At 49.6% G+C, this 25497-nt stretch overlaps 9 protein-coding genes across 9 annotated transcripts; 7 read left to right on the top strand and 2 right to left on the bottom strand.

The window, feature by feature from the left end:
• Positions 1-252: 252 nt before the first annotated feature.
• Positions 253-2484, top strand: KY384_007459 (uncharacterized protein; the record flags this gene model as incomplete). Its single annotated transcript, XM_044815950.1, has 3 exons — positions 253-355; positions 412-980; positions 1033-2484. The coding sequence occupies 3 exons, from the start codon at positions 253-255 to the stop codon at positions 2482-2484; spliced, it is 2124 nt and encodes a 707-aa protein (XP_044667824.1).
• A 507-nt stretch (positions 2485-2991) lies between these two features.
• KY384_007458 (uncharacterized protein) lies at positions 2992-4637 on the bottom strand (the record flags this gene model as incomplete). The annotated part of the gene is made up of 2 exons (XM_044815949.1): positions 2992-3393; positions 3438-4637. 2 exons carry the CDS (start codon positions 4635-4637, stop codon positions 2992-2994), a joined length of 1602 nt encoding a protein of 533 aa, XP_044667823.1.
• Positions 4638-4998: 361 nt separating this feature from the next.
• Positions 4999-6986, top strand: KY384_007457 (uncharacterized protein; the record flags this gene model as incomplete). Its single annotated transcript, XM_044815948.1, has 2 exons — positions 4999-5073; positions 5238-6986. 2 exons carry the CDS (start codon positions 4999-5001, stop codon positions 6984-6986), a joined length of 1824 nt encoding a protein of 607 aa, XP_044667822.1.
• Positions 6987-7459: 473 nt separating this feature from the next.
• On the top strand, positions 7460-9902 carry KY384_007456 (uncharacterized protein; the record flags this gene model as incomplete). The annotated part of the gene is made up of 2 exons (XM_044815947.1): positions 7460-7990; positions 8094-9902. The coding sequence occupies 2 exons, from the start codon at positions 7460-7462 to the stop codon at positions 9900-9902; spliced, it is 2340 nt and encodes a 779-aa protein (XP_044667821.1).
• Positions 9903-11945: 2043 nt separating this feature from the next.
• KY384_007455 (uncharacterized protein) lies at positions 11946-13107 on the bottom strand (the record flags this gene model as incomplete). The annotated part of the gene is made up of 3 exons (XM_044815946.1): positions 11946-11963; positions 12050-12465; positions 12504-13107. 3 exons carry the CDS (start codon positions 13105-13107, stop codon positions 11946-11948), a joined length of 1038 nt encoding a protein of 345 aa, XP_044667820.1.
• Positions 13108-15058: 1951 nt separating this feature from the next.
• SPC24 (kinetochore-associated Ndc80 complex subunit spc24) lies at positions 15059-15529 on the top strand (the record flags this gene model as incomplete). Its single annotated transcript, XM_044815945.1, has 2 exons — positions 15059-15300; positions 15355-15529. 2 exons carry the CDS (start codon positions 15059-15061, stop codon positions 15527-15529), a joined length of 417 nt encoding a protein of 138 aa, XP_044667819.1.
• Positions 15530-15937: 408 nt separating this feature from the next.
• KY384_007453 (uncharacterized protein) lies at positions 15938-18333 on the top strand (the record flags this gene model as incomplete). The annotated part of the gene is made up of 2 exons (XM_044815944.1): positions 15938-17422; positions 17470-18333. The coding sequence occupies 2 exons, from the start codon at positions 15938-15940 to the stop codon at positions 18331-18333; spliced, it is 2349 nt and encodes a 782-aa protein (XP_044667818.1).
• A 510-nt stretch (positions 18334-18843) lies between these two features.
• Positions 18844-22324, top strand: KY384_007452 (uncharacterized protein; the record flags this gene model as incomplete). Its single annotated transcript, XM_044815943.1, has 2 exons — positions 18844-19531; positions 19578-22324. The coding sequence occupies 2 exons, from the start codon at positions 18844-18846 to the stop codon at positions 22322-22324; spliced, it is 3435 nt and encodes a 1144-aa protein (XP_044667817.1).
• A 1607-nt stretch (positions 22325-23931) lies between these two features.
• KY384_007451 (uncharacterized protein) lies at positions 23932-25497 on the top strand (the record flags this gene model as incomplete). The annotated part of the gene is made up of 2 exons (XM_044815942.1): positions 23932-24182; positions 24231-25497. The coding sequence occupies 2 exons, from the start codon at positions 23932-23934 to the stop codon at positions 25495-25497; spliced, it is 1518 nt and encodes a 505-aa protein (XP_044667816.1).

Genomic DNA, 25497 nt, shown 5'->3' with positions numbered 1-25497 from the left:
ATTAGTTCCGGTCTTATTAGGTTGGACGCGACAACGAGGCCTCAGTGGTACCTATGCTGGATCAAACAATTGGCTTGGAAGCTCCTCGCGAAACATTTTCGCTCTACTGACGATAGATGTCGATGTGTTTCTTCTATTCTACACGAGCATAAGCGTTCTAAAGTATCACCACACGTAACGAAGAGGAACGTCGAGCACATCGCATCCCTCGACCATCGTCCGTCGCTGTCTTAGCTCTACTTGTCATCAAATATGGAGAACGAGGGTTTGGACTTTGGCGATTCGCCTACTGCGGGTTTCGAGGGCGGGCTATCACCAATCGAACAGGCCGATTCCCAAGCTGGAAACGACGCAGGTAAAATATACGGCAGAGATGGCTAAGAAACTTCTCACTAATGAGATGCAATTTAGATGCTGCAGGAGAGCAAGATCTGAATGTACCTGGCGCAGCAAAATCGTCCCGATCACCATCCAAGCTTTCACAATCCACGCCCGCCCCCTTATCAGATAATCCTCTTGATGCCCCTGATGCTCCACGAAACGCAGATGCTGATGCAGATAAGGAAGATGAGGAAATGGGAGATGCCAGGAGTCCCGATAAAGATGGTGAAGGAGAAGGTGGCTCTCCCAGACCAACCGACGGTCAGGAGCAATCGAAAGCTTCCATAGAAGCGTCGGCGCGTGCTCATCTTGCGACGCAGCGCTTTACAGTCATCATCCCAAGTTACAGTGCCTGGTTTGATATGAACACAATACACTCTACGGAAACGAAAAGCCTACCAGAATTCTTCAACAGCCGGAATCGCAGCAAGACACCGGGTGTTTACAAAGATTATCGCGACTTCATGATCAATACGTACCGCCTGAATCCTTCGGAATATCTTACTGTGACTGCTTGCCGAAGGAATCTTGCTGGGGATGTCTGTGCGATAATGCGTGTTCACGCATTCCTTGAACAGTGGGGCCTGATCAATTATCAAGTACTACAGTAGATCACTCATGCTTGTTCGCAGTTGCTGACTTGCGACATAGGTTGATTCTGACTCGCGGCCGTCAGCGATAGGACCACCCTTCACTGGTCATTTTAGAGTAATCGGAGACACGCCTCGTGGACTGCAAACTTTTCAGCCATCACCCGAAGTTAAGAGGGAGCCTGGCAGACCGTTCGAACCCACTGAGAATGCTATTTCAAAAGCTTACAAGGGTGCCACAGATCAGGAGAGGGTTGATTTCAATCTTGAGATTGGCCGGAATATCTACGACCACAAGGGAAGAGATCTCACAGCCGCCTTGAAAGAGAAACCTCAGACAAATGGTGAAAATGGTATCATCAATGGAATAACCGAGGGGGACTCGACGAGCAAAGCTTTGGAGGAGATTACGAAGGAGAACGAGAAGAGAACCGTGTATTGCAGATCTTGTGCTATCGAATGCACTAAAGGGTACTTTCATTACGCAAAAGCCATACCTAAAGAGGCAAAATTGGAGTCACTTGATGTTTGCGCTCCTTGTCTCTGGGATCAGAGAATCTCGGATCGCACTAACCAAAGCGATTTCGTCTGGATGGAAGATAAGAACGAACGTATACCCGAAAAAGACGCGCCATGGACAGATGCCGAATTGCTCCTGCTACTGGAGGCCTTGGAACGTTTCGATGAAAATTGGAATCAAATTGCGGATTATGTTGGCACAAGAACACGTGAAGAATGCGTTCTTAAGTTCTTGCAGTTGGAGATCGAAGATAAATACCTGGAGCCGGAGACTAATGGCCCCAGCTATGGCGCTCTGGACCAAGGGCGCGTGCCGTTCTCACAATCCGACAATCCTGTACTCTCAGTCCTTGGCTACCTGGCTAGCCTTAGTGAACCATCTGTCGCAGCTGCAGCGGCAGGACGATCCATAGACGAAGTGACTAAGTTCCGTCGGAAACGATTGGAGAATGGTCAAGGTGGTGACCCTCAAGACAAAGTCTCTAGAGCTGAAGATTCCATGGAGGTTGATGGTGGTGCGAGCCCTGCCGTCAATCGACTAACCGAGAGCGATCGACCTTCTCCCCGTGACATGATGCGCGACGTTGCCAATACTACTTTCGCGACGGCTGCAGCTCGCGCCGCAGCTCTGGCTTCAAATGAGGAGCGGGAATTGACACGGCTTGTGTCTGCCACCGTCAATGTTCAATTTGAGAAGTTGGAATTGAAATTAAAACAGTTTTCGGAGATGGAGAAGGCATTGCAGGCTGAGAGGAGAGAGCTTGAAAGGGGCAGGCAGCAACTGTTCCTTGACAGACTCATTTTCAGAAAGCGAGTGTTGGAGACTCAAGAAGCGCTGAAGAACACGAGCCCGAACGGAGGTGACGACGGGGCTGCGACAAAGGGAGATATTGGCTTAGCGAACGAAAGCGGCGACAAGTTGGGTTTTGTAAGGGAGGGGGCGCAGAGTGGAGGACTTGAGCCCCCTGCGGCTGGTGCAAACTATGAGATCTAGAGGCTGGCTTTTGATAATTGTACGACATTCATAATCATGTGTCATTGAGGACTAGAGCTTGGTCAGCAGGATAAGCAAATTTCTTGCCTTTCGTGAGATTTAAAGGATTTGTTATCGAAACTTCCCATGCCTTAGACTCGCTTCGATATGAGCCTTAGGGACTATACTAGCTTCTGCTGCCTACCTATTCAGCACTACCGCTGATCCATATCCTTTTGATCACAGTCCATTATTGGCGATATTGGCATCAAGGCTCAAAGGCACAAGCAACCATTTGCTAAAGCCGTGACTCACCCTCATTGCTAGGCTCAGAGGACTGGCTAGGCCGAATGGCACTTATTGGAGTTCTGACTGCAAACTGTGGGATGGCGTTCGGTTGCCACTTGCCTTTCCAGTCACTCAAAACCCATACCTTCGCTAACAAAGAGGCCCTGTACAGAATCGTTATCCTCTAGCGGAATCGAAAACACCTCTGTCCCGTTCCCTCGCCTTGGATGTTTAAACATCTCACATTGGAGAATCTTCCGGCATTGGCGTCTCAAAAGCCTCCCACTCAGACGCATAATCCACTTGGTCTATCCAGTCAATCAAGTCATTTCTTGTCTTCTGAGGCGGCAGGGTCTTCTTGCGTAGGAGTTTTCCTTCATTCATTCTGGAGGGATCTTTTGTGATCCCAAGTAATGCCTGTAGTCGTGTTTCCTCTGCCGCACTAGCACCCTGGTCAAGCTTCTCCATGTAATCGTCCTGGCGAGCTTCTTGCAGCTCTGCACTTACTTGCAGATCATGTCGGGTTTCGCAGAGCTGTTCCGTTTCGCCGCCGTCCGGAGACTGCTCAAGAATTCCATCTTTGTCACTGTTGCTATAGACATCGAACTCGGTTCCCTCCGAATGATGTTCATCAGACAAGGTCTCGTAGGCAGTGTCAACTTTTCTCTCGGCTGAAAAAGCTGTACCACTCGAGCAACTGTTTTTTTTGACCGATATCGCCCTCTCCGGTTATCGTAAGTCAATAGATGTTCCTCGACTTCCTCATAATTGTACTGCTTGCCTGACACTTTACGGTTACGTACGTCCTCGTAAACCACCAAATTGCATTTACGAGCTACCTTTGTCCAAAAATTATGCGTGTCTGCTGCGATTCCTAGAGTATGGAGAGCTGCTTGAACATCGCTACGCTTTATATCTCGATTGGGCATGTAGCCTTCCATGGTTTCTGCACGTATCCGGGAAGCTGCAAGGTGGAGAGTAGAACATACGATACGCTTTGTGAAGCTATAGGTCATGGTATGCAAATCCGAGAAAGCTGTATGCATGATTGAGGGAGACCTGCGCCTCTCTGCATAAGTGCGCCAATTATACTGTAGATCGCTGGAGTTCATGAAGAAGACTTTAGACAGACCTAGAAACGCTTGGAGGTCAAGCAAAATCGCTGCAGGAACCTCTGCATTGAGTTGCTCCAACCCGACCTCACCAGCATTGAGGCACCGTTTGGCCCATCTTGCAGCTGTTGATGTCAGCAGCCAGTGTTTCGGATACTTTCCCCTCTCGACTCTTGCTTCCTCTTGATGCTGAAGGATTGCTAAAGAGTCAGCTTCTTCTTCAAGTGCACCTTCGATTTCCTGACTGATCTCTATCGCCGCGTCGATTGTAGAGACATCGAACATTCTCTTCCTCTTTGTGGCACGCATTTCATGAGCAGCCGCAGCACGACGAAGTAGAGTCAACAAGAGACAGATCTCTGATTCACTCTTTGTCACTACAGCTGTAGCGATCGTTGCAGAATTATGAGTTCCATATCTGGACAGGGCACCAAAGAAACACTGTTTCTCGTCCGCCGTCCAGTGACTTTTACCACTTTGAGGCCGCTTTGTGAGTGGCGTGCCTTCGGCTCGAGGCTGTGACGAGAACAACTCGACTGTCTCATTGAAGAGCAAGCGATACTGACCGTTATATGACGGCTTTAAGCGTTTTACCCGAGAATATGAACGAATATGGCGATCATCGGGCGCTCGTCGCTTGTGGGAGCGAGCGCTCTGTACAGGTGAAGAATCATCTGAATCATCCCTGCTAGAGGGTGATACTTCGCTTATTGAACTACGTGAGGACGATGCGTCGGATAGAGTTCCTTCGGGTGTGCCACTATCGAAGGTCATGGTATTGTGCTGCGGTGCTCTTTGGAGCCACATATACTGAGTACCTTTTATTTACACTAGTAGTGTTGTAATGATACCATCCACGGGTCAGGATGGGAAAATGGAGACTGTTGCTCTTGCAAGAAGCAGCACGAGGGATCGCAAATGGTTTCAGACAAAGCCACATCAAGCGACCCAGTCCTAGAGGCATGGACGTAAGCTAAATGTTTTCGTAGTCAACACGATTGCTGAAAATGTATTAAAACTTGACCGTTTCCTGATAATCTCTTCCTTTACGTAACTCACTTCCCGTCCTCAAAAGCTGGCTGTGCCAGATGATAAGGAGGTCTTTGAGGTGCGTAGCTTTTCAGACATCTTCAAAATGGCCTCGCAAGCTCGCTCTTCATCGATGCGCCAATGTGGCGACTACGACTCCGCGAGAAATCGATACTACGGCGTCCGTTGGTATTAAATTACGGGAATACCAAGAAGATTGTATTGAGTCAGTACTCGCGCACATTCGTGATGGGCACAAAAGGCTGGGAGTCTCGCTCGCAACGGGTAGTGGGAAAACCGTGAGCTTGATCCCAGGAACGCCCAAGACCTAGCTAAATTTTCAAGGTCATATTTACTCAGCTAATCGACCGGATTAAAGCAAGAGATGATGAAGCAAAACAAACTCTAATCCTAGTACATCGTCGCGAGCTTGTTGAACAAGCCGCTCGTCACTGTGCTACTGCATATCCATGGAAGACTATCGAGGTTGAGATGGGCAAATCCCACGGTTCAGGAGTGGCTGATATTACAATTGCTTCAGTCCAGACTATGATCTCGAAGAACAGAATGTTGAAGTACAATCATCGCGACTTTAAACTAGTGCTTGTGGATGAGGCGCATCATATCGTCTCAGCTAGCTATATGGACGTCCTGAAGCATTTTCATTTATCAAAAGATAATCTTAGCGATACGTCTCCGTCCCTTGTTGGTGTCTCTGCTACAATGTCGCGCTTTGATGGGCTCAGACTCAGTGATGCAATCGACCACATTGTCTACCACAAAGACTATGTTGACATGATAGAGGATAAGTGGCTCTCAGATGTCATTTTTACTACCGTACAGTCCAAGGTAGATCTCTCAGGAGTCAAAAATGCCCCATCTGGAGACTTCCAAGTCGGTGATCTCGCCAAAGCTGTGAACACCCCCGAGGCCAATGAGACCACGGTAAGAGCGTGGAAAGCTCGTGCCTTTGGCCGGAAATCTACTCTTGGCTTCTGTGTGGATCTGGCCCATGTCGCAGATTTAACGTCGACTTTCCGCTGTCATGGTTATGATGCTAGGTTCGTGACTGGTGACACCCCAAAGTCAGTTCGTAGTCAGCGACTGGACGCGTTCAAAAGCGGGGAGTTCCCAGTCTTGCTCAATTGTGGGGTGTTCACGGAGGGGACTGATATTCCAAACATTGATTGCATCTTGCTGGCACGGCCAACTAAGTCACGTAATTTACTGATTCAAATGATCGGCCGTGGTATGCGGTTACATCCGGAGAAACAAAATTGCCATATAGTCGATATGGTCGCTTCGTTAGAGGCAGGAATAGTGACAACCCCCACCTTATTTGGGTTGGACCCTCATGCGCTCGTGGAAGCAGCGACTGTCGAGCAAATGAAAACAGCTCAAGAGCGGAAGACTGCAGAGCAAGTACGGGAGCTACGCATTGACGACAGAACCCCCTTGGAGCCTGACAGGATGACAAGGAGGACTCTGACCTTCACTGACTACGATTGCGTATATGACCTGATTTCAGACACGTCAGGAGACTATCATATCCGTGGCATCAGTCAGTTAGCTTGGGTCATGGTAGGGCCTACGCGTTATATACTCAGCGCACAGGATGGATCGTACGTTACCCTTGAAAGAAAGACGGAGCAGGAGGACCTAAATTTCGGTGTCATTTATACGCAGAGAATGCCGGAACATTACAAGGAGATACACAACACCAAGTCACCCTTCTTGAGACCACGTGAGATTGCTAAGTCTGTGAGCTTTTCCGACGCAGTACATGCTGCAGACACATTCGCTTCTCAGAAGTTTGCGTGGAAATTCATAGGAAGAAACCAACCTTGGCGGAGACTGCCCGCCACCGACAGCCAACTTGCCTTTCTGAACAAATTACGCCCTCAGCACGATCCTCTCACTGCAGAATCTTTGACGAAGGGCAAAGCGACCGACATGATCTCGAAAATGAAGTTTGGGGCGAAGGGTTGGTATGGCGAGATGAAAGCAAAGGAAAAAAGGAAGTTAGAGAAAGCACGCCATGTAGATAACCTGAGGGAACGTGAGCAAGTCAGAGTAGGCCCAATAGCGAAATAGAGACCATCCTCAAATGGCTTGCGACCTCTCGGCTTGCGAAGTTGCGATGGACCTGCGCTGCTAAGGAGACTCTGCATTGCTATCTGCATTCCAATCAAACAAAAGCAGAATCTGCTGTGGACTGCTTTCCGACGCTGGTCTTGAAACAATAATATTTGCCCGTGCTCGCACCTCTCGTATGCCTCTACTCCCCTAGTGCATTATGCCAGTATGCACGGACGGTAGCTGTCAGTGGGTCTAAGCTTTACCTTATCGTGCCCTGTAGCAGTGTAGCAATGGATGCTACCTTAAGATGTTGGCCTTGGCGCCCATTGCGGAAATTATCCTATCTCCTTTCGAGAATACAACCAAACGGTTGGCGTCTTCGTCTTTCTTCCGTCAACCATAGTCTCTGGTCGCCTCAGGTCACTTCGCCGCCTACAACCTGACCGCGTAGTGGGCATTTTCTTTAATGCGGGTCGAGGGAAGAGTCGATGCCCCCAAGGTCGACGGGGCCTTCAAAGGATGGTGCACGACGAGGAAGTGCCTGGCAAGTCCCCAATGCGGACGACGGGGGGTCTGCATCGGAGCAGAAGGTGACCAGAAAGTCAGACAATTTGGACAGGCGAAAATTCAAGAGAGCATATGATTTCACACCCTCTCCACCCAATGGATCGCGTTCTCCTACATCACGCGCCCAGGATACAACCCAGAACCCTCTTTTGCTCCCTGAACAGCATGGTAATAACAAGATGGGCCACAACTGGAATTGGAGACGATGGCGGCCTCGAAGTCCGTGGTCGATCTCGCCGTCTATCCTTTTGACGACCGCTCTTGCGATCATCCTACTCCTGACAATCGTTCATGCATTCATTACGCGGCAATTGGACCCTAAAGGATGCGACATGTGCTGGTCACGGCCGATGTACATAAAGTTCAATGATTTTGATACCGAGCATACACGTTTTGCAAGCAAATACTCTTTGTATATGATCAAAGAAGGGATAATTGACGAAGACTCAAAGGTAGGATATCTCACGCATAGGTGACGAAACCGAGCTCAATGCATTGCAGGTCAAGGGTGCTCCAATACTATTCATACCAGGTAATGCTGGAAGCTACAAGCAGGCTCGATGTCTGGAATTTGCGGCTGCCGATTATTACAATACTGTGGTACAGAAAGACCCTGAGATGTTGAGGAAAGGTGCCGCAAGCCTTGACTTCTTCACCGTAGACTTTAACGAGGACTTTTCCGCTTTCCATGGCCAGACTCTCCTTGATCAGGCAGAATTCGTCAATGATGCAGTTGCATACATTCTATCCTTATATCACGATCCTCGGCGAGCACAACGAGACAATAGTCTGCCAGATCCCAACTCAGTCATATTGATAGGGCATTCAATGGGGGGCATCGTCGCCAGGACGATGCTCATCATGCCAAATTACCAGTCGAACTCAATCAACACCATTATCACCATGTCAGCACCTCACGCACGGGCGCCTGTCTCCGTGGATAAAGGGCTTGTCCACGTTTACGACAGAATTAACGAATACTGGCGGAATGCGTACCTCCAAACGTGGGCTAATGACAACCCTTTGTGGCATCTTACCCTTCTTTCCATTGCGGGCGGTGGCCTGGATACTGTTGTACCTTCTGATTACTCCAGCCTCGAATCTTTGGTACCGACTACTCATGGTTTTACAGTCTTCACCTCAGGCATTCCTAATGTTTGGACTGGTGCAGATCATATCCAAACTACATGGTGCGCCCAATTGACGGGTGTTATCATGAAATCGGTGTATGAAACTGTCGACGTACGCCGTCCTGGACAGACGAAACCGCGGTCCGAGAGGATGCGAATTTTCCGACGTCATTACCTGACTGGAATGGAACATGTTGTGGAAAGTTCTCTCCCTCAGCAAGACGCATCGACATGGATACCCATGAATGACGACTCGAATACTATACTGGAAGAAGGGAGAAGACTACTGCTCCGGACTCTAGCCCATGACGAGAAGCTGAAAACTTATCTAATCCCAGTTCCATCTTCACATTCGCCCAATACCAGTCAATTGACGCTTCTCTCAAATCAACCGCTACAGGACGAGAATACTTTGCTCGAGGTGCTCGTTTGCAGTGTGTCAGCAGCTCAAGAAAGACCGTCTTTAAGCTTGCTTTCTACGAGTGTGGAGCTCCCTGCACAAAGCCCCGGATCCAGGCGCCTCTCTTGTAGAAGTGCACATAGCGACATTGTTAAATTGCCTGCATCGACTCCATTTTCCGACCACGCGTTCGATAAAACAGAGCCGTTCTCATATTTACAATTCGAAACCTCTGACTTAGCAGAACATGAGTTCGTTGTTGTCGTTGACAAAGCTATCGGACCTCAGAAGGGATGGCTCTTGGCCGAGTTCAGTCATCACCACCAGTCGGTCATTGCTGCTAGTGTAGGACTTCGACGCCTACTAGGCTTCGGATTGCATCTGAAGCTTCCAGCTGTCAGGCCGATGGTCACTCTAATCAAGGTGCCGGCGCTATATTCTAGTCTTTTGGGCTTCAAGCTGCACCTTGGACCTCAGACATGCGGCGATGAGGCTGAGCTTTTTACACCTTTGCTCCGACAATACGTCGAAAACCCCTACGAATCGAAATACTTTGTCAATCTTAAGAGCGCTAATGTCAGCCTTCACGGCAGTGCACCATTCATGCCACCTCCCCTACGTCCTCAAGGAGCAGTGAAGGGCATTAATCTGCAGATCTGGTCAGACCCAACGTGCAATTCTTCCATTGATGTTTCATTGAAGCTTGATGTCGCGGGAAGTATGGGCAAGCTCGTAATGCGATATCGGCTTGTCTTTGCTGCGTTCCCTCTCCTTGTGGTCGCATTGGTCTTACAAAAGCAATTTAGCACGCACGATGAGACCGGTAAGCGATGAAATCTCTCTCCGTGGTGTTTTAGACTGATCGCTATTAGGCGTCTTTATGACCTTCCCAGAAGCTCTTGATCAGTGTCTGACAAGGTCTCTTCCGTTGCTGGCTGTATTACTAAGTCTCCTTGCGGTCATATTCTCTGCATCGAATACAGCACTCTCGAAAGGACAACAGAACAGTGCTTTTAGCCAGCAATCTAACTCGACTGTGGCGCCATCTCGCTTTGCGAAAAACGATCTCTTGCTTGGGTCTCAGGATCCTTTCTTCTGGTTTCTTGTGCCCTTGTTCGCTATCATCAGTGTCGGCATCTGCGTGCTTGTTAATTACGCGGCGCTTGGGGTGACACACTTATTCTATCTACTGTATGACCTTCTGGCAGCTCGACCTTCTTGGATGAAGATGGAGGACATCAGGTATTGCTCAAAGTCCGAATATTCCCGTTGTGCTTGCACGCTAACCGCATTAGTGGTCGTTCACTCGGCCCAGCATTCACCATCAAATCTCCTCGACGTCGTCTCGTTACGATCTGCATACTACTTTTCCTCGTCTCCACGTTCATCCCCTACCAATTCGCATTCATAGACGCCGTTTTCTTCCAGATATTGACATGCATCAGAGCTTTGCGCATTGTCAAGTCATCCGTGGGTGTCCTTCCTCACCCTTAAATATGGAGGCTAATGAACGAACCGTTAGAATCTCCCCGTCCATCACAACTTTTACAATTATGTCCACTCCATCCTCATCCTCATGCTTTGGATTCTTCCCATCAATCTCCCAGTCTTCGTTGTTTGGGTTCACAACCTCCGCATACACTGGCTCACTCCTTTCTCGTCTCATCACAACATCATCGCGATTATGCCGTACCTAGTGCTTGTGGAAACGCTCACCTCGGGAAGAATGATCCCTCGACTTAAGGGAAGCTTGGGGCGATATATCACAAGCGCGGCGTTCTTTGGACTGGCCGTTTATGCTGCAGTGTACGGGGTCAGCTACGCGTATTTGCTGCATCAATGTGTCAGTGGGGTTTGCGCCTGGTTGGCAGCAATACACGTTTTTGCAGGGGGCGGAGTGGATCTGAAGAATATGAAGGAGATTTTGGACGGAGCTGGTGGGGAGAGGGACGACGATGTGAAGAAGCAGCCCTAGTCGACCCGACGGCGCCGAGTGATAAACAGAGTAAGGTTGAGCCGTTGGAAATAAAGCTATAAATATTAACCTGGATGCCGCGCGCAAGATTCGTTTGGAGCTGGTCTCGTACATGATGACAACGATTCCTGTACACGGTAGCTCTACCAGATAATGAAAAATGTTTAATCTTGTCTCTTTGATGTATTGCGAGTGAAAGTGACTGCTAAGTATGGAAGGGCAGGTGGTCGATTCCCTCACACTTTGTGATATTACATAGTCTAATTAGAAAGTTCGTGAGCTATATCGTGCCTGCGTAAAGCCTCAGACCAGAAACCATATGGCATGCTAAACCAGACCTTGTCGCTCCCTCTCCTCATGCCAATTCGTAATGCAATGCAACCTATCTAGTAAGACACGGCGAAGGAATCCCCAAAATGGTAAGACATTTATCGAGATGCGCTCTTTCGTATGATAATGCGTATCCCTCCCACTTGACACCAAACGCCGCACAGCAGAGAATGATTCTTCAGGACTCCCCATGTCGGCTCGAACTCCTCAAATTCCTGAACCATCCAGTCACACCACCACTACCGCTTCCACTCTGCCCAGACGACGAATGCCTCCTGTCTCCCTCACCATGACCCCTTGAGCTCACAGACCCATGCCTCGATCGACGCCTCGAAGATCCCGGATGTAATTGATCAGGTCTAGGCGGCGGCTGTGGAGGCTGCACAAAGGACTGCGGTTCAGGATATGCAGGGTACCCACCGGGCATGTAAGGCTGATTCAATCCCGGCTGCAGGAACGGAATTCTAGGCATGGGAGGCGGCGGCGGCGGCGGCGCGACAGGTCTATCGAATGGATTCTGATTATGTCTTGGTGGCTGCCCTGGGGACCGAGGTGTGCTTCCTTCGCCCTCATCAGGCATGATGCCCTTCCTGCAATGCGGGCAGGTATCGTGTTCCTTTAGCCATATAGTGACGCACATTTCATGAAACCAGTGGTTACAAGGCAGCATAGTGACCTCCTCATCAAGCTCGACATTGTCCATGCAGACGGAGCATTCGGCTTTGCCGTCAGAGCCGAGCATTGATTTGTCAATCTTCTTCTTGGGAAGGGAGGAGATGGCGGATTCGGAGGCTGGACCAGGGGCCGAGGATTGGTTGTTCTGTTCCATCATCTGACTCATTATGCGGTCGAAGGCTTCCTGTGTAAGTACCGCATCGCCGTGGACGGCGTTGGCAGGGTTGAAGATACTGGAGAGGATTTCGGGGAAGCCGAAGCCCGGACCTCCCGGACCACCGCGCATGTTTGGTGGCCCGCCATTGTTGTTCATGTGCGGTTGCATTGAGGCAAGCATTGTTTGGAGCATTGCATGGATGCCCGTCATTGGATCTGCGGCGTTGTTTCCAGGCATGTTCGCGTTGTGTGGGGAAACGCCTGCTGCTCTGGATTCAAAGGAGCACGTGGCCATGAACCATGGAAGTGGTGGTGGTGATGGGGAGAATGAGGGGGTTGCATGGCATTCCGACTTGCGAGAGGTGGAGATTGTGAAAGGATGATTCCACCGCGCATCTGTGGTTGATTCGATTGTCGGTTGGGGTTCTGTGCGCCTTGCATGAGTCCTCCAAATGCTTGGAAGAGAGTGCCTACAACATCATCGTTTGGCTGTCTCTGGCCGCCTCTGATTCCACCGGTCCGGATGAACGTCCGCTGGAAGTGAATGCCAGGGGCTGGGCTGAACTCGACGTGATCTATGTCCTCGTGGTCTGGATCAGGGGGCTCATTCCGTGCCCAAGGCCTTGACCGTTCCTCAGCATTGGGAGCTTGCGGGCTTGATGGGAGTGATTCAGGTACTTCTAGACGGTCGCGCCGAGGGTCGTCGTCTGGGCTGATCTGCGGTCGATGTGCGTCAGTTGGTCTCTCACTACCAAACGAAATTTCACGGCTTACGATCTCGACAATATCGCAGTGACACCCAGGACATTCCAGTCCGTGCTCATCACGCCACCATTCGTTGTCACAACCGTGGCAGAGTACGAGCTCTCGGTCAGCTGTTTGTCCACCCTGCGCGGTGGACATGTTGTTTTGTGGGATGTAAAATACTATCTGCGGACAATGTAGAAAATGGACAAAGGGGGGAGATGTGAGTTGTTGATAAGTTGTGTTCTAAATGGAGTGCATCGGTTGGTGTGGAATTATCGTCAACGCCGAGATAAAGGCCCAGAGCGTCGCATAGGGTATTAAGAATGAGGTGAGATGAAGCGATCGAGGATAGGAAGCAGGTAGTAATGAAGTGGTAGCAGCTTCACATGTGCGAGAACGGAATAAATGCCTTGTGTCTTTGTCTGGTCTATGCCTTAAAATGGCCCAATGACGCTGTTGGCGGTGCAAGGGCTTGAAGGGGCGCTAAAGATGGGAGGCAGGACCCTTGTCTTAAATTGTTTAGGGGCCTTGGGGCCGATCAGTCTGCAGTCTAGGGGTGGCAGGCTGGCTCGCTGGCAGCTCTATCGTTGACCGTATTTGGAAGAGCGAGTATTGCAAGCAAGATGCTGTCATGCTGAGAGGAGAGGAGGAATGATAGATACAAGCCGGCTTTGCTTATTCTCTGAAGTCAATGCGCCGGCCTTCTCCCGCCTTCGGCCACCTTCTATTGCCTCGCGAACCGTTCTTGGATTGTTACTATGACTGCTAACCCGCTTGTGGGCGACTTCATGATCTCTATCGAGGAATTTTGGAAGCTGTTCACATTCTTGCAGTGCACGCATTCCAATACTTGTTCTTCATCATCTTCGTTTCGTGCCCTTAAAAATCATGCCTCCTATCACGCCCGCCGCAACCGCCAGGCCACCGACTATGGCGACGCCCATCATGCCCTCTTTCGCGACTTTGTCATCTATCAAGCTTCGCAGACTTGCTGCCTGCATATTCGAAGGCTCATGCGTCAACAGGATGTCATTGTATCTCCGAGCTTCTGCATAGTTGCCCAGCTTGTAGTTTCCCAACGCGAGATAGTAAAGACATTCTCTCCTCCGTTCTGGTGCGCTTCTTGTGATTTCGGAGAGCAACCGCACTCCTTCCTGTTGCTCGTTGCGGGAGGAGGACTTAATCAAGCCCTGGAGTATATCAGTGTTGCTGAAATCACTTGCTGAAGTGGGAGGCCTACCCAAGCGTAGTTAAACTTGGTCTGGATGCCAACATAAGGTCCTTCCTTTTCGTACTGCGCCCGTAGGACTTGTAGCTCTTCAGGATTAAGAGGACTGTACGCCGAGAGTCAGTCGCATGCTCGGCATCAAGATCCATCACAAACCTATCCGCGTCTGCAGCATCTGGCCATCACATGGACGTATTAGCGATTTCAAAAAGATTGAGAATTCGTGTTCGATCGATCTTTTACTCCCACGAATTTCATGACTTACACGGTAGCTCAATAGGCATGCTTTACGGGTTTTCTTACAGGATGCTCTGGTGGTTTAGCTAGATAAAGTGAATGACAAGCACTCGGAGAAAGCGGGAGCCTTGAATATGACGCTTGTGTGGCGATAAAGTTGTGGCGTTAAGGCCGGTACAAACTCTAATTGCCGCTCGTTGTTTACTTTTCGTTTTGCTTACACTGTATGTATCGCACGAACATCACGAGCCGAAAGCTGCTACAAGACCCTACAAATTCGCATTCAAAGACAAATACTTGCATTATATTACACTGATCCGGGCAGTGACCATCCATACAATTCCAGGTCAGGCACCATGCTGCTCGATGAAGATCCAGCGACGGTGGGCTTGAGTCCTTGCGCCAAATGGACCTACAGGGCTAATGCGATGTGTAGCTTATCAGCGTTACGCTCGAAAACTTCAAGAACGAGCCAGATAAGATTGCAATCAGTAGAATCAATGAATCATTGAACAGTCTACAACAAGCCCGCGACCTGCGGAGACGAGAAGCCGAGAGCGCATTGAAGAGTATGCACCGTACCTGGGCTTTTGGCTATTTAATCTTACCTTACTCCCAGAGCTATCACGAAGCCTCGCCTCAATGTCTCATCAATATCAAGACGTTGTTGTAGCCAACAGTAGCGTGGATCATGCATCAAGGATTGTCGAGCTCGATAATGAAAAATTTCGGGTCGCAAAAGCTACATCGGATCTAGAGAACGAGGGTGAAAGGTTAGAGCAAGAGCTGGAGAGCTTGAAGAACCGATTGCACGATTTGGATGTCCAGGGAGTAGAGGGAGACGACACTGTAAGAGCTCGGAGAGAAGTTGATGATCCTACCATGTAAGCAGGGCTTCTTTCCTTCTTTGCGCATTGGCGTGCTGATTGCAGAGTAAGACTCAAGTTGAAAGTGTATCGGACGCTTGGTATCGACGTGGAGCCCGACAGCGCAGGCAACTACAACAAGGCCGTGATCAGAAACAGTTCGAAAGGAGATGTTAATGTGGTCAACATTGATCCAAAGCTCTCGAGTTTCTACTATTCCAATTATTTTTGGCAGAAGATGCAGTAGCATAGGCGATGGAGTTGATAGCGGGCGTTTGTAGGGTATGAAGCGACAGGACTGTGTACGCTGGATGTGATCTGAGGAGTTGAAAAGTAAAGCGGGGTGGCCCATGGTTTCTTTGTGGAGGCGCTCGGTCGGAGCTGACAATAGCACCAATCAAGAACCCCAGGGCATCCACTAATTTCAGTCGATCGCAGCCATGAGGAACACCGTTGCAACGTGAACCCGTAGATTATTGTCGAAGAGTGTCGAGTTGTACTGTGCTCGTAGGATGAGTCCGGCTCTGTCCTGATAATTAAGGAGGTCTTTCTCTACGGTGACTAACCCCTGCCGGCGGATCTAGCCGCGGGGCCCTGGCTTCTCCCTTAGGCGGCCTCGAGCTCCGACAATTGAAAGTTCCTCCAATACATCACAATGCCTCGACATAGACCTCCTACCTCCGGATACGCCCGCTTGAGTCAAGCAGACGAAGAGTCAGCTTTTCTCGATGAATCTGACGAAGATGGAAACCCTCACCGTCCCCCGCGTACCATCTCCACCGTTTCCGCTCCACAGTACGCTCCTATACTACCACCGGCCCCTAGATCTATGCAAGCCGACCTGGTAGAGCCCTTTCCTAGTCATCAGAGAAGACCCAGTGGTGGGAAAAGGCGGCCTCGAAGAAGACGGAGCTCATCCGGAGTTGACATAAAGGCCATTAATGCACGGTTTGAGCGATGGGCAGAAGAAATAGCATCAAAATTCAAAATCAACAGAGTGAAGGGCAAGACCCAAGAGGAGGAGCAGCTCGAGATTAAGCATTCAGTCTTTCAGGCCCCAGAGGGTCTACGACCAGCCAGCGCAGAAACTCTGGTGTCGGAGCATACAGACAACCAAGGAGATCGGATGACAAAGTTGGAATTCGATGACATCGTGGAAAGCGTCAAAGTTGCAATTGAACTCGGCGTCCACCCAAAAAGAATATCACAGGGGAGCTCAGGCAGTTACTTCGCGCGCAACAGCTCCAACAAAGTCGTAGGTGTTTTCAAGCCCAAGGATGAGGAACCCTACGCATCCCGTAACCCTAAGTGGACGAAGTGGATCCACCGAAATCTTTTTCCTTGTTTCTTCGGACGAGCGTGTTTGATACCCAATCTTTCTTACGTTTCGGAAGCGGCGGCGTATGTATTGGACAGCAGACTGCGGACAAATTTAGTACCGTACACGGACATTGTATATCTTTCATCTAAAAGTTTTCATCATGACTTCTGGGAAAAGTCGGCATACTATAGAGGGAGTAAGCCCTTGCCATCAAAAGTCGGGAGTTTCCAGGTTTTTCTTAAGGGTTACAAAGACGCGAACTTGTTCCTTCGAGATCATCCGTGGCCAGACCAGACGAACGCAGGGTTCTCACCTGAAGACGCACCGCGATGGAGGAAAAGACCATGGACAGAGACCTGTCGTCCAAGCAGTGCCAATTCAGAACGGGAGCAGACACTCCGGAGTGAAGCGCGACCTCCAAGTCGAGGTGGATCTGACGCAGGTGGAGGATTTGGGTGGACGAGTAGTGCTATGCAGTCTTTCCGAGAAGAGTTGGAGAAGCTTGTCATTCTTGATTACATAATGAGGAATACTGACCGTGGACTCGACAATTGGATGATACATGTAGATGATGACTCTCAGAAAGTCTCCATTCTCTCTCAGCCACCCAAGATGAACGGCAATATTGATGACCCCCCCACACCTACGCTTGTCATGGATCAAGGGCGTCTTAGACAGCCGAGCACTTCGCCGTATAGGCGTCCGGAAACCATGACCGCTGATGGCAGATCAAGGAGCGGATCCAATTCGGGCCATGTCTCTGTAAAGCTGGGAGCTATCGACAATAGTCTGTCGTGGCCGTGGAAACATCCTGATGCCGTGAGTCTGGTTTCTCCCTAATGCATACACTGTCTGACTGTAACCAGTGGCGGAGCTTTCCTTTCGGCTGGCTGTTCTTGCCGGTTTCACTAATCGGCCAGCCGTTTTCGCAGAAGACACGAGATCATTTTCTGCCTTTGCTGACTTCGACGCACTGGTGGAGCGAAACGCAATTGGCCTTGCGACGGATCTTCAGCCAAGATGCAGACTTCAAAGAGAGGATGTTTGCTCGACAAATTGCCGTCATGAAGGGTCAAGCTTGGAATGTTGTTGAAACGCTGAAAACCATAGATCATGGCCCTCTCGAACTTACTCGCCGAACACGGGTCTGCGTCTGGGATGATTTGGTTGACATCCCTGTTGCGATTCCAATGAGAGGCCCATCTGAAGAGTTGCGGCAACGGCGAGAGAAGGATATGGCATGGGGCATTGAGCATGAGGAGATGGATATCAGTGCTGTCAATGCTTCATCATCGCAATTGCAGCAGCAAGATCTCCTCGTATCAACCAGTCCGGACCTGCCGAACCCCAATCGCTTTGATCTATCGCGAAACAACAGCACTACGGACCTAGGTCAGCTCAATGGATCGACATCTCCCGTGACCATAGACGGCTCTACAATAGAACGTCGCATTGATGCCGAGGAACAAAAGCTTTTGAACAGCAATCAATCGAGACCCAAGACGCTACGATCGAAAACGCGGCCCAGCTACGAACAGAGAGCCGACTATCGGAGGCGCCGGTTTTCTTCGTCTAACCGGCAAGGCCACATCTTTCTGAGCGACGTGGATGATCTTGAGGGTGATTTAGGTTATGCAGCAGCAGAGGGTATGGAAGGGAGTCAGCGGAAGGTGATTGTAGAAAGGCTCGAGACGGTAAAGAGCAAAAATCCTGTCTTCACATGGTGTTAGTGTACATTGCACGGATGGGAATGCACGCATGGTAGATAGAATCATCGTTCTATGTCATGTTGTCGCTTTAGGAATCATGTCATCTGCACTACAAATAATACCCAGCTAACCCACATGCATGTTGGGGAAAGGGGGAGGCTCAAGGACAGGCTTGGCATTCCTCGCCTCTACCTTATGCAAGTGGCAGCGGCATCGGGCCGTTCAGCTAGCAGGTACCTTACCGTAATTTAATTTAAGGTCAGGCAAAGTAGACTGGAAGTGATCAAACGACTTCGACAACGGAATGACCCATCGCCCCCGTCGCATTTCAAAATGAACCTTTGGAATACTCTCACTCTTGAACACTTGGCGTCTTAGTAATACTATTGAAAATGAGCCAACACTTCCGATCAAACCTTCCTTTATCTTCGTCTATAATTTCATTTCCGTGGAATTCTATTTCTTACATACGCCACCATGCCTTCATGAAGAGCTTCTTACACACTACATGAGCTCTTATTTGCTTGAATCATGGCACCTTCAAATGGGGTAGAGTTTGACTCTCACTCAGCGGCTTCGCTTTTAGATCCGAAAAGAATGAAAGCTCAGCTCAATAACGGTAATTCCGCATCTTCTTTTGAAAGCCCCAGATCGCCTTCCACTGGAGAGTCGACTTCTGCTCCAAGCGCCGATCATTACGACTCTCCTTACGCGTCAAGCCTTGCTGTTGAAGACTATGCTCACGTTCTCTCGCAAGGGTATCACAAAAGTTCTGAGAAGGATGTAAAGCAAAAGCCAACAAGCGTCAGCACCGCTAGGCAGCTTTTAGATCCTAAAGAGTTCGGAAAGAGTAACCGTCTCAAGAGGTATTCTCCAAGCCCTGTTCCTGGTGCCAGTCTGCGACCTGGCCTTGTCCAATCTCTACAAGAAGAGGGCAAAATTGACGGCCCTTCTCCGTCTGAACTTGAACATGGCGATAAGCCGCGAGATGGGCAAGGAAGCTATATTGAACGTCTTCATGGGATCTTAGAACGTGAAGAGCGACCTTCGAAGAAACAGAAACGTACCGGCGACGAGCCCGACAATCAAGACTCGGAGAAGAAAGGCAAAGCTACATTTTCGGGCGGAAAAGGTGGTGAGCTTGGAGAATATGTCAAAGAAAAGAAAAAGGAGGGTTTGAAAGACACCCCCGTAGATGCGATTGTGGATCTAACCGGCGGTAAGGTCGAGATCTCGGTCCTATCAGCTTGGCTAACGACACATAGCCGATGACGAGGAGGAGATTGTTGTTATGGCTGAGAACAGTGCTGAAACCAATAGCCGCGAAGTTTGCTACGGGCGCCTTGATAACACTAAGGTTAACGCTCATCAATTACCTTCCCCAAGTGGAAAGGCGGTCTATCTAAGCCCAACTCAATGGCCTAGCATGAAAGTCGCACTCAAACGTTTGCCTGGCAAAGACAACATCATCCGTGTTCTGGATCCTCAGCAAAAGGATTTTGGGACTGTCGATGCCCGAGCCTCCGTTGGCCTAGCCAGAATCATGGATAGTCAGGTTCCCAAGTTTAGGACACAGGCCCGACTGAATGCTAGGAAGCGAAACCATTATGAGCTTCAAGGTCAGGATTGTTCTGAGATGCTTGACATGGTGATAATTCTATATGGCCCGAAGAACAAAGCAGAGTCGATTGGTAAATGGCTCAGCCAGAAACAGATATATCTACGAACACCACACAACTGGGATCATGGTTTGGAACTCTGCAACCCGCACGCTCCTCCGGTACAAGCTCTGCCTCGCACCAGTAACAATGTTTCGCACGTTGGTGGATCGAACAGTGGCTTTGTTACCCGTACCGTCGAAGAGATCCGTAGTGACGTAACAGGGATGTTTGACTCGCTCCAGCAATCCGAAGACCTTGCGGAGGTAGACCCAGATCCGCGTATCACGACAGAGTTGATGAGCCACCAAAAGCAGGGTCTATACTTTCTACAGAACAAGGAAAAGGAGCGAACCTTCGGGGACAAAGACGAGGAGAACAATTCGCTCTGGCGTCTGAGGTATAAGCCAAATGGGACTAGAAGTTATTATCATGTAATTACTGGACATGAAGAACGTCAAAAGCCTCCTGAGGTCCGCGGGGGTATCCTTGCCGATATGATGGGATTAGGCAAAACACTGAGCATTCTTTCGCTGGTCGTGGGAAGCTTGGACAACGCCGAAGAGTGGGCGAAGCAAATTGTTTCCGAGACCGATGGCGAGAAGCCTTTGGTTCGTAACTCGAGGACTACTTTACTTGTCGCGCCGCTGAGCACTCTTGCGAATTGGGAGGACCAGATCAGGGTACACATAAAGAAGTCCGCCTTGACATACTACGTCTATCATGGTGGTAGCCGCATTTGTGACATTGACGAGCTTGCCAAGTACGACATGGTCGTCACGACTTATTCGATCGTTTCAAGCGACTTCACGGGCCGTGGCAACAAGAAGAAGGATGTGAACCCCCTCCTTCATACGAACTTCTTTCGCATTGTTCTAGACGAGGCCCACATGATCCGAGAGCAAGCAACTCGCCAGTCACAGGCAATCTGCGCCCTCTCCGCCCAACGCCGATGGGCGGTAACCGGTACCCCAGTTCAGAACCGCCTCGAGGATCTTGGTGCTCTCATCAAATTCCTACGTGTCCGGCCCTTCAGCGACAAAGGAGGATTTGCCCAACACATACTGGCTCCTTGCAAGAACTCAGATCCAGACATCATCCCGAAGCTTCGACTACTTGTCGATAGTTTCACACTTCGCCGGCTCAAGGACCGCATTGATTTACCAGAGCGCCATGATCATGTTGTACGGCTCAAATTCACCGAAGACGAACAGCGCCTTTACGATTGGTTTGCAAAAGACTCTCGCCAAAAACTCCAGGTCATCGCAAATGACAAGCTCAAGAGCCTTGGAGGCAGGACCTATGCTCATATTCTCAGAGCTATAATGCGCCTACGGTTGATCTGTGCTCATGGACGAGAGCTCTTGAGCGATGATGATCTCAAAATTACAGAAGGCTTTAGTAAGGACAACGCTATTGATCTAGACGATGAGAACCTCGGGCAGACAGCGGCTCTTACTCCAAGACAAGCTTACGAAATGTTGATGCTAGCGAAAGAAACTGGCACGGACACCTGCATATCATGCACCAGAACGGTGGAGCCTCGTGATGACGATAATGACGACGGAGTAATTGGATGCATGTTGCCCTGCTACCAGCTTCTTTGCAGAGATTGTATGGCAGGGGTGAAGGCTTCGCTGCTCCAAGAGTCTGCTAACAATCACTTTAAATGCCCCTTTTGCCAGGCAACCGTGCCTACATCCTTCTTTGAACTGACGAAAGATGGTATAGACGAGGCTGAAGACGCAAGGGCGATAGCACGACAAAACCCCAGGCAAGCCAAGGTGCTTGGCCGTTATGGAGGTCCACACACCAAAGTAACGGCATTGCTAGAAGAGTTACGCAAGTCAAGCAAGGAAAGCGAGAGTCTGGAGAGTGGAGCGCCGATCAAAAGCGTCGTTTTCTCCGGTTGGACGGTCAATCTCGACCTTATACAAATTGCTCTAGAAGACAATGGTATGACCTTCGTTCGATTGGATGGGAAGATGTCCCGCAAAAACCGAAACGCCTCTCTAGACGCCTTCCAGAACGATCCAAAAGTTCGAGTGATATTGATCTCTATCAATGCTGGCGGACTTGGTCTCAATCTTACTTCTGCGTCGAAAGTTTACGTTATGGAGCCGCAATTCAACCCAGCAGCGGAGGCTCAAGCCGTTGATCGTGTGCATCGTCTTGGTCAGAAGCGTGAGGTCTTCATCTCACATTACATCATGGAAGACAGCTTTGAAGAGAAGATGCTGGAACTTCAGCGGCGCAAACAAGCATTGGCTGACATGAGCATGAATCGTGGCAAGATGGACAAAGCTGAGGCGGCGAAAAGGAAGCTGGACGATCTCAGGAGTCTCTTTAAATGAGGACGAGCAACAGAGAAGCCTTTTGGGCAAATATGGCTAAAATAATGATTAGGGAGATGACTGAACGATTCCGTATTAGTGGACCGCTTTACAGCGAAGCAGAGGAATGAAACGATTTTCAGGCGGGGCGCGAGGGGACATTTGAGTCAACATGGCCAATGGCCACCATTTCTGGTTTGTCGACTGAAAAGGCGTTGAAGGAGGCATCACACATTCGGCAATCATAGACCAGAGATACCCCAAGACGAGAGCTAGCATAGCGAGGAGATAGCAAATTGAACGTGCATTTTTATTTATACAAATGCTCGTATTTCGTGGAAGGTCATTTCTCACCTACAATACCCAAGAAATATCACCAAACAACCCGTGCAGCTTTGAGCGAATACACGCCATCATATATCACATTTCCCTTCCGTCACCTCCCTACACCACAGATCAGCCCCTCCACTCTCCCCAATGCGCCCTTTCGCTCCCCCTCAAGTCCTTCCCTCTCCTTCAATCTCTGGTGCAAAAACCCTTCCAATTCCTCAATCCGCGTCTGTCTGCTCTTCGTACCCCCTTTCCACCCCCGGCAGCCCGTTCACAAGAGCTTCGATCTGGTGCGTTTTCAGGATCAAATCATGTGCAAGCTCCCGCTGAGCGGCGGCGAAAACCGCGGGAGGTTCAGGCTGCTGGTCGGGAGGATAGGCGTCAGAGGGTCCTAGTTCGGTTGGGTTGGGTGGAGACGATGCGGCGGGGGCAGCGGTGGTGGTGCCAAGGATGGGTTGGGAAGAGGTTTGGGTGGGTTGAGTGTTGCTGCTTTGAGTAGCGGGGAGGGGCGCCGGGGAGGTGGCTTGGCCGTTTGCGAGAGGTTGAGATTGATATGGGAGCAATTGGGAAGGATTTGGTGTTGTCGTTGTAGGAAGTGGAGAGGCCGAGTGGTGGGTTGAGATGTAGCGGAGGGAGGCGTAGAGCTGCGTGTTGAGCTGGGAGGGGTAAATTAGTTATTTAAAGATGACAAGAAGCATTGGATTGATGTACCTGATCGAGGCGCTCTTGCAGCTGTGTCAAATGGTCTGCCATGGTTGCTTTGTATACCTTAGGATGAGTTGTAGTTGTCTAATAGCGAGCATTGGGGCGGAGAAGAAAAGCTTGGCACCAATCGAAGGCTGACCTGAATCTTCGAAGTGTATATTTCTTTTCTTCCTCCTCAACACTGCAAAATGTTGTATTGACCGCCAAGGAGTTCAGAGCCTGTTCATGAGGATTCTGGTGCTTTTGGAACTAGATGCAGTACTTGATGTTGTTAATTATAGTGTTACTACAGCAAACTTGCTCTCCGTCTTTTCAGAGTGATAAAACAACAATCCATGAATAGGTAATCATAAGTGAATTTCCTAGCCTTTCTTTTTATATCGGTCATTAGCATGGCAGAATTTGTCTCAGCAATTGTAGGAATCACCGCTGTGGCTCTCCATTCATCAAATATTTTAATTGAATTGACTGCAAAAACCAAGAATGCGCCAAAAGAAATCAATCATATAAAGCAAGATGTGTCCAATGTTGCAAGAGTGCTCTCCTCACTTGATGCATCGCTCAACAGTAACAGGATACAAGATACTATCAAGATGGACCAAGAAGTTGTTCGTGCTGTACAGAACCTTCAAAGGCCATTGGAGGACTGTTCTTCGACGTATGATGATCTTGTTCAAAGGCTCAAAGGCTATCTGAAACCGGTGAAAGGCAAGGCCGATCAGTACGCCGTCTCGTCCAGTAGCCGCTTCATGTGGTATCTCTTCAGAAAGGAGCTCAATGAAATGCTTGCAAATGTTGAAAGAAGCAAGAGCTCCCTTCATACGGCTATGAATGCCGTGACCATGTAAGCCTAATCAGACGGGTGAGTTTTCTCTAATTGACGATTCCAAAGGATCTGCGTCGTAAATGCCGCCCCTGATACTCTAGCTCAACGTATTCACAAACCTCCTGATGCGGATAGAGATGTCGGCATCGCATTGCGGTATTACGCAGAGAGTGTGCATCACGCCAGGACAATACAAGAAAGCCTGACAATCGTAGAACCCACCAATTCCGTTCGGCGAACGCAAACTGCTGAAGTAGAGCCAACCCAATCTAGCATCCAAACACCATACGACATATCAAATGAAAAATCGGAGCAACTACAGCGCGCAGGCAATCAACAGCGAGGTCTTCACCAGGCAGCATCAGAAGACGATTACATTCAGATTGAGATACTGATCGGCGAAGGCGCAGACATAAACGCACGAGACGCATCGGGAAGAACAGCGCTTCATCTCGCTGCTGAGCAGGGAAATGTGGCGAGTGTGCATATACTTCAACGCCATGGCATCAAACTCAACACGAAGACTTACTCAAAAGGCAATGACGGTGAACGTCAATTTTGGGGCCAAGCCACTGCTCTGTATCTAGCTTGCTCGAATGGCCACTCAGAGATCGTTCAGATTCTGCTTGACGCAGGCGCCAGCGTCGATGCAGCGAACTATTCCAACCGTACGCCGCTTATGCAGGCAGCGAAGTACGGTCATAAAGCTTGTGCAGAAAAGCTGCTCGATCATGGCGCAAACCCGTACATACGCGAAATCAATGGCTTTATTCCTCTCCACGATGCAAGTGGCGAGGGTAAGATCGGCTGCCTAGCGACCCAACAACTCATCCTGGACCGTGGATGCGACATCAATGCTCGCACTGGAAAGCTGCTCCATGACTCAACACCACTCCATTTGGCAGCGCGAGAGCTTCACATGGAATGTGTACGTGACCTTGTGAATCGCGGTGCTGATGTAGAGGCCAAGAATCATTGGGAAGTCACGGCTTTACACGAAGCTGCTTTCTATAATGCTGCGAGTGATGTTTTACGAATACTAGTCAATGATGGGGACGCCAATATCGAGGCCAGGGATCATCGGCTGGAAACACCTCTGCATAAAGCTGTGCATGGTAGCAAGGCAGATAATGTTCGGTTTTTGCTTCTGAAAGGCGCGAATGCGTACGCCAAGGATGAAGCCTCTGTTGATGCCATCGAAGTGGCGATCCTGAAGCACCATCAAGGAGTGCTTCACGAAATGAAGAAGCACCTGCCTAATGATCAGAGACTCAACCCAGGAGCACATAGTCAACATACAGAAAGCCAAGCTGAGAAGGAAGTCAAAGATTGA

This window comes from Bacidia gigantensis (assembly GCF_019456465.1).
Source record: "Bacidia gigantensis strain McMullin 20006 chromosome Unknown contig_255, whole genome shotgun sequence".
Lineage (NCBI taxonomy): Eukaryota > Fungi > Ascomycota > Lecanoromycetes > Lecanorales > Ramalinaceae > Bacidia > Bacidia gigantensis.
This window is presented reverse-complemented; position numbering and strand designations above follow the sequence as displayed.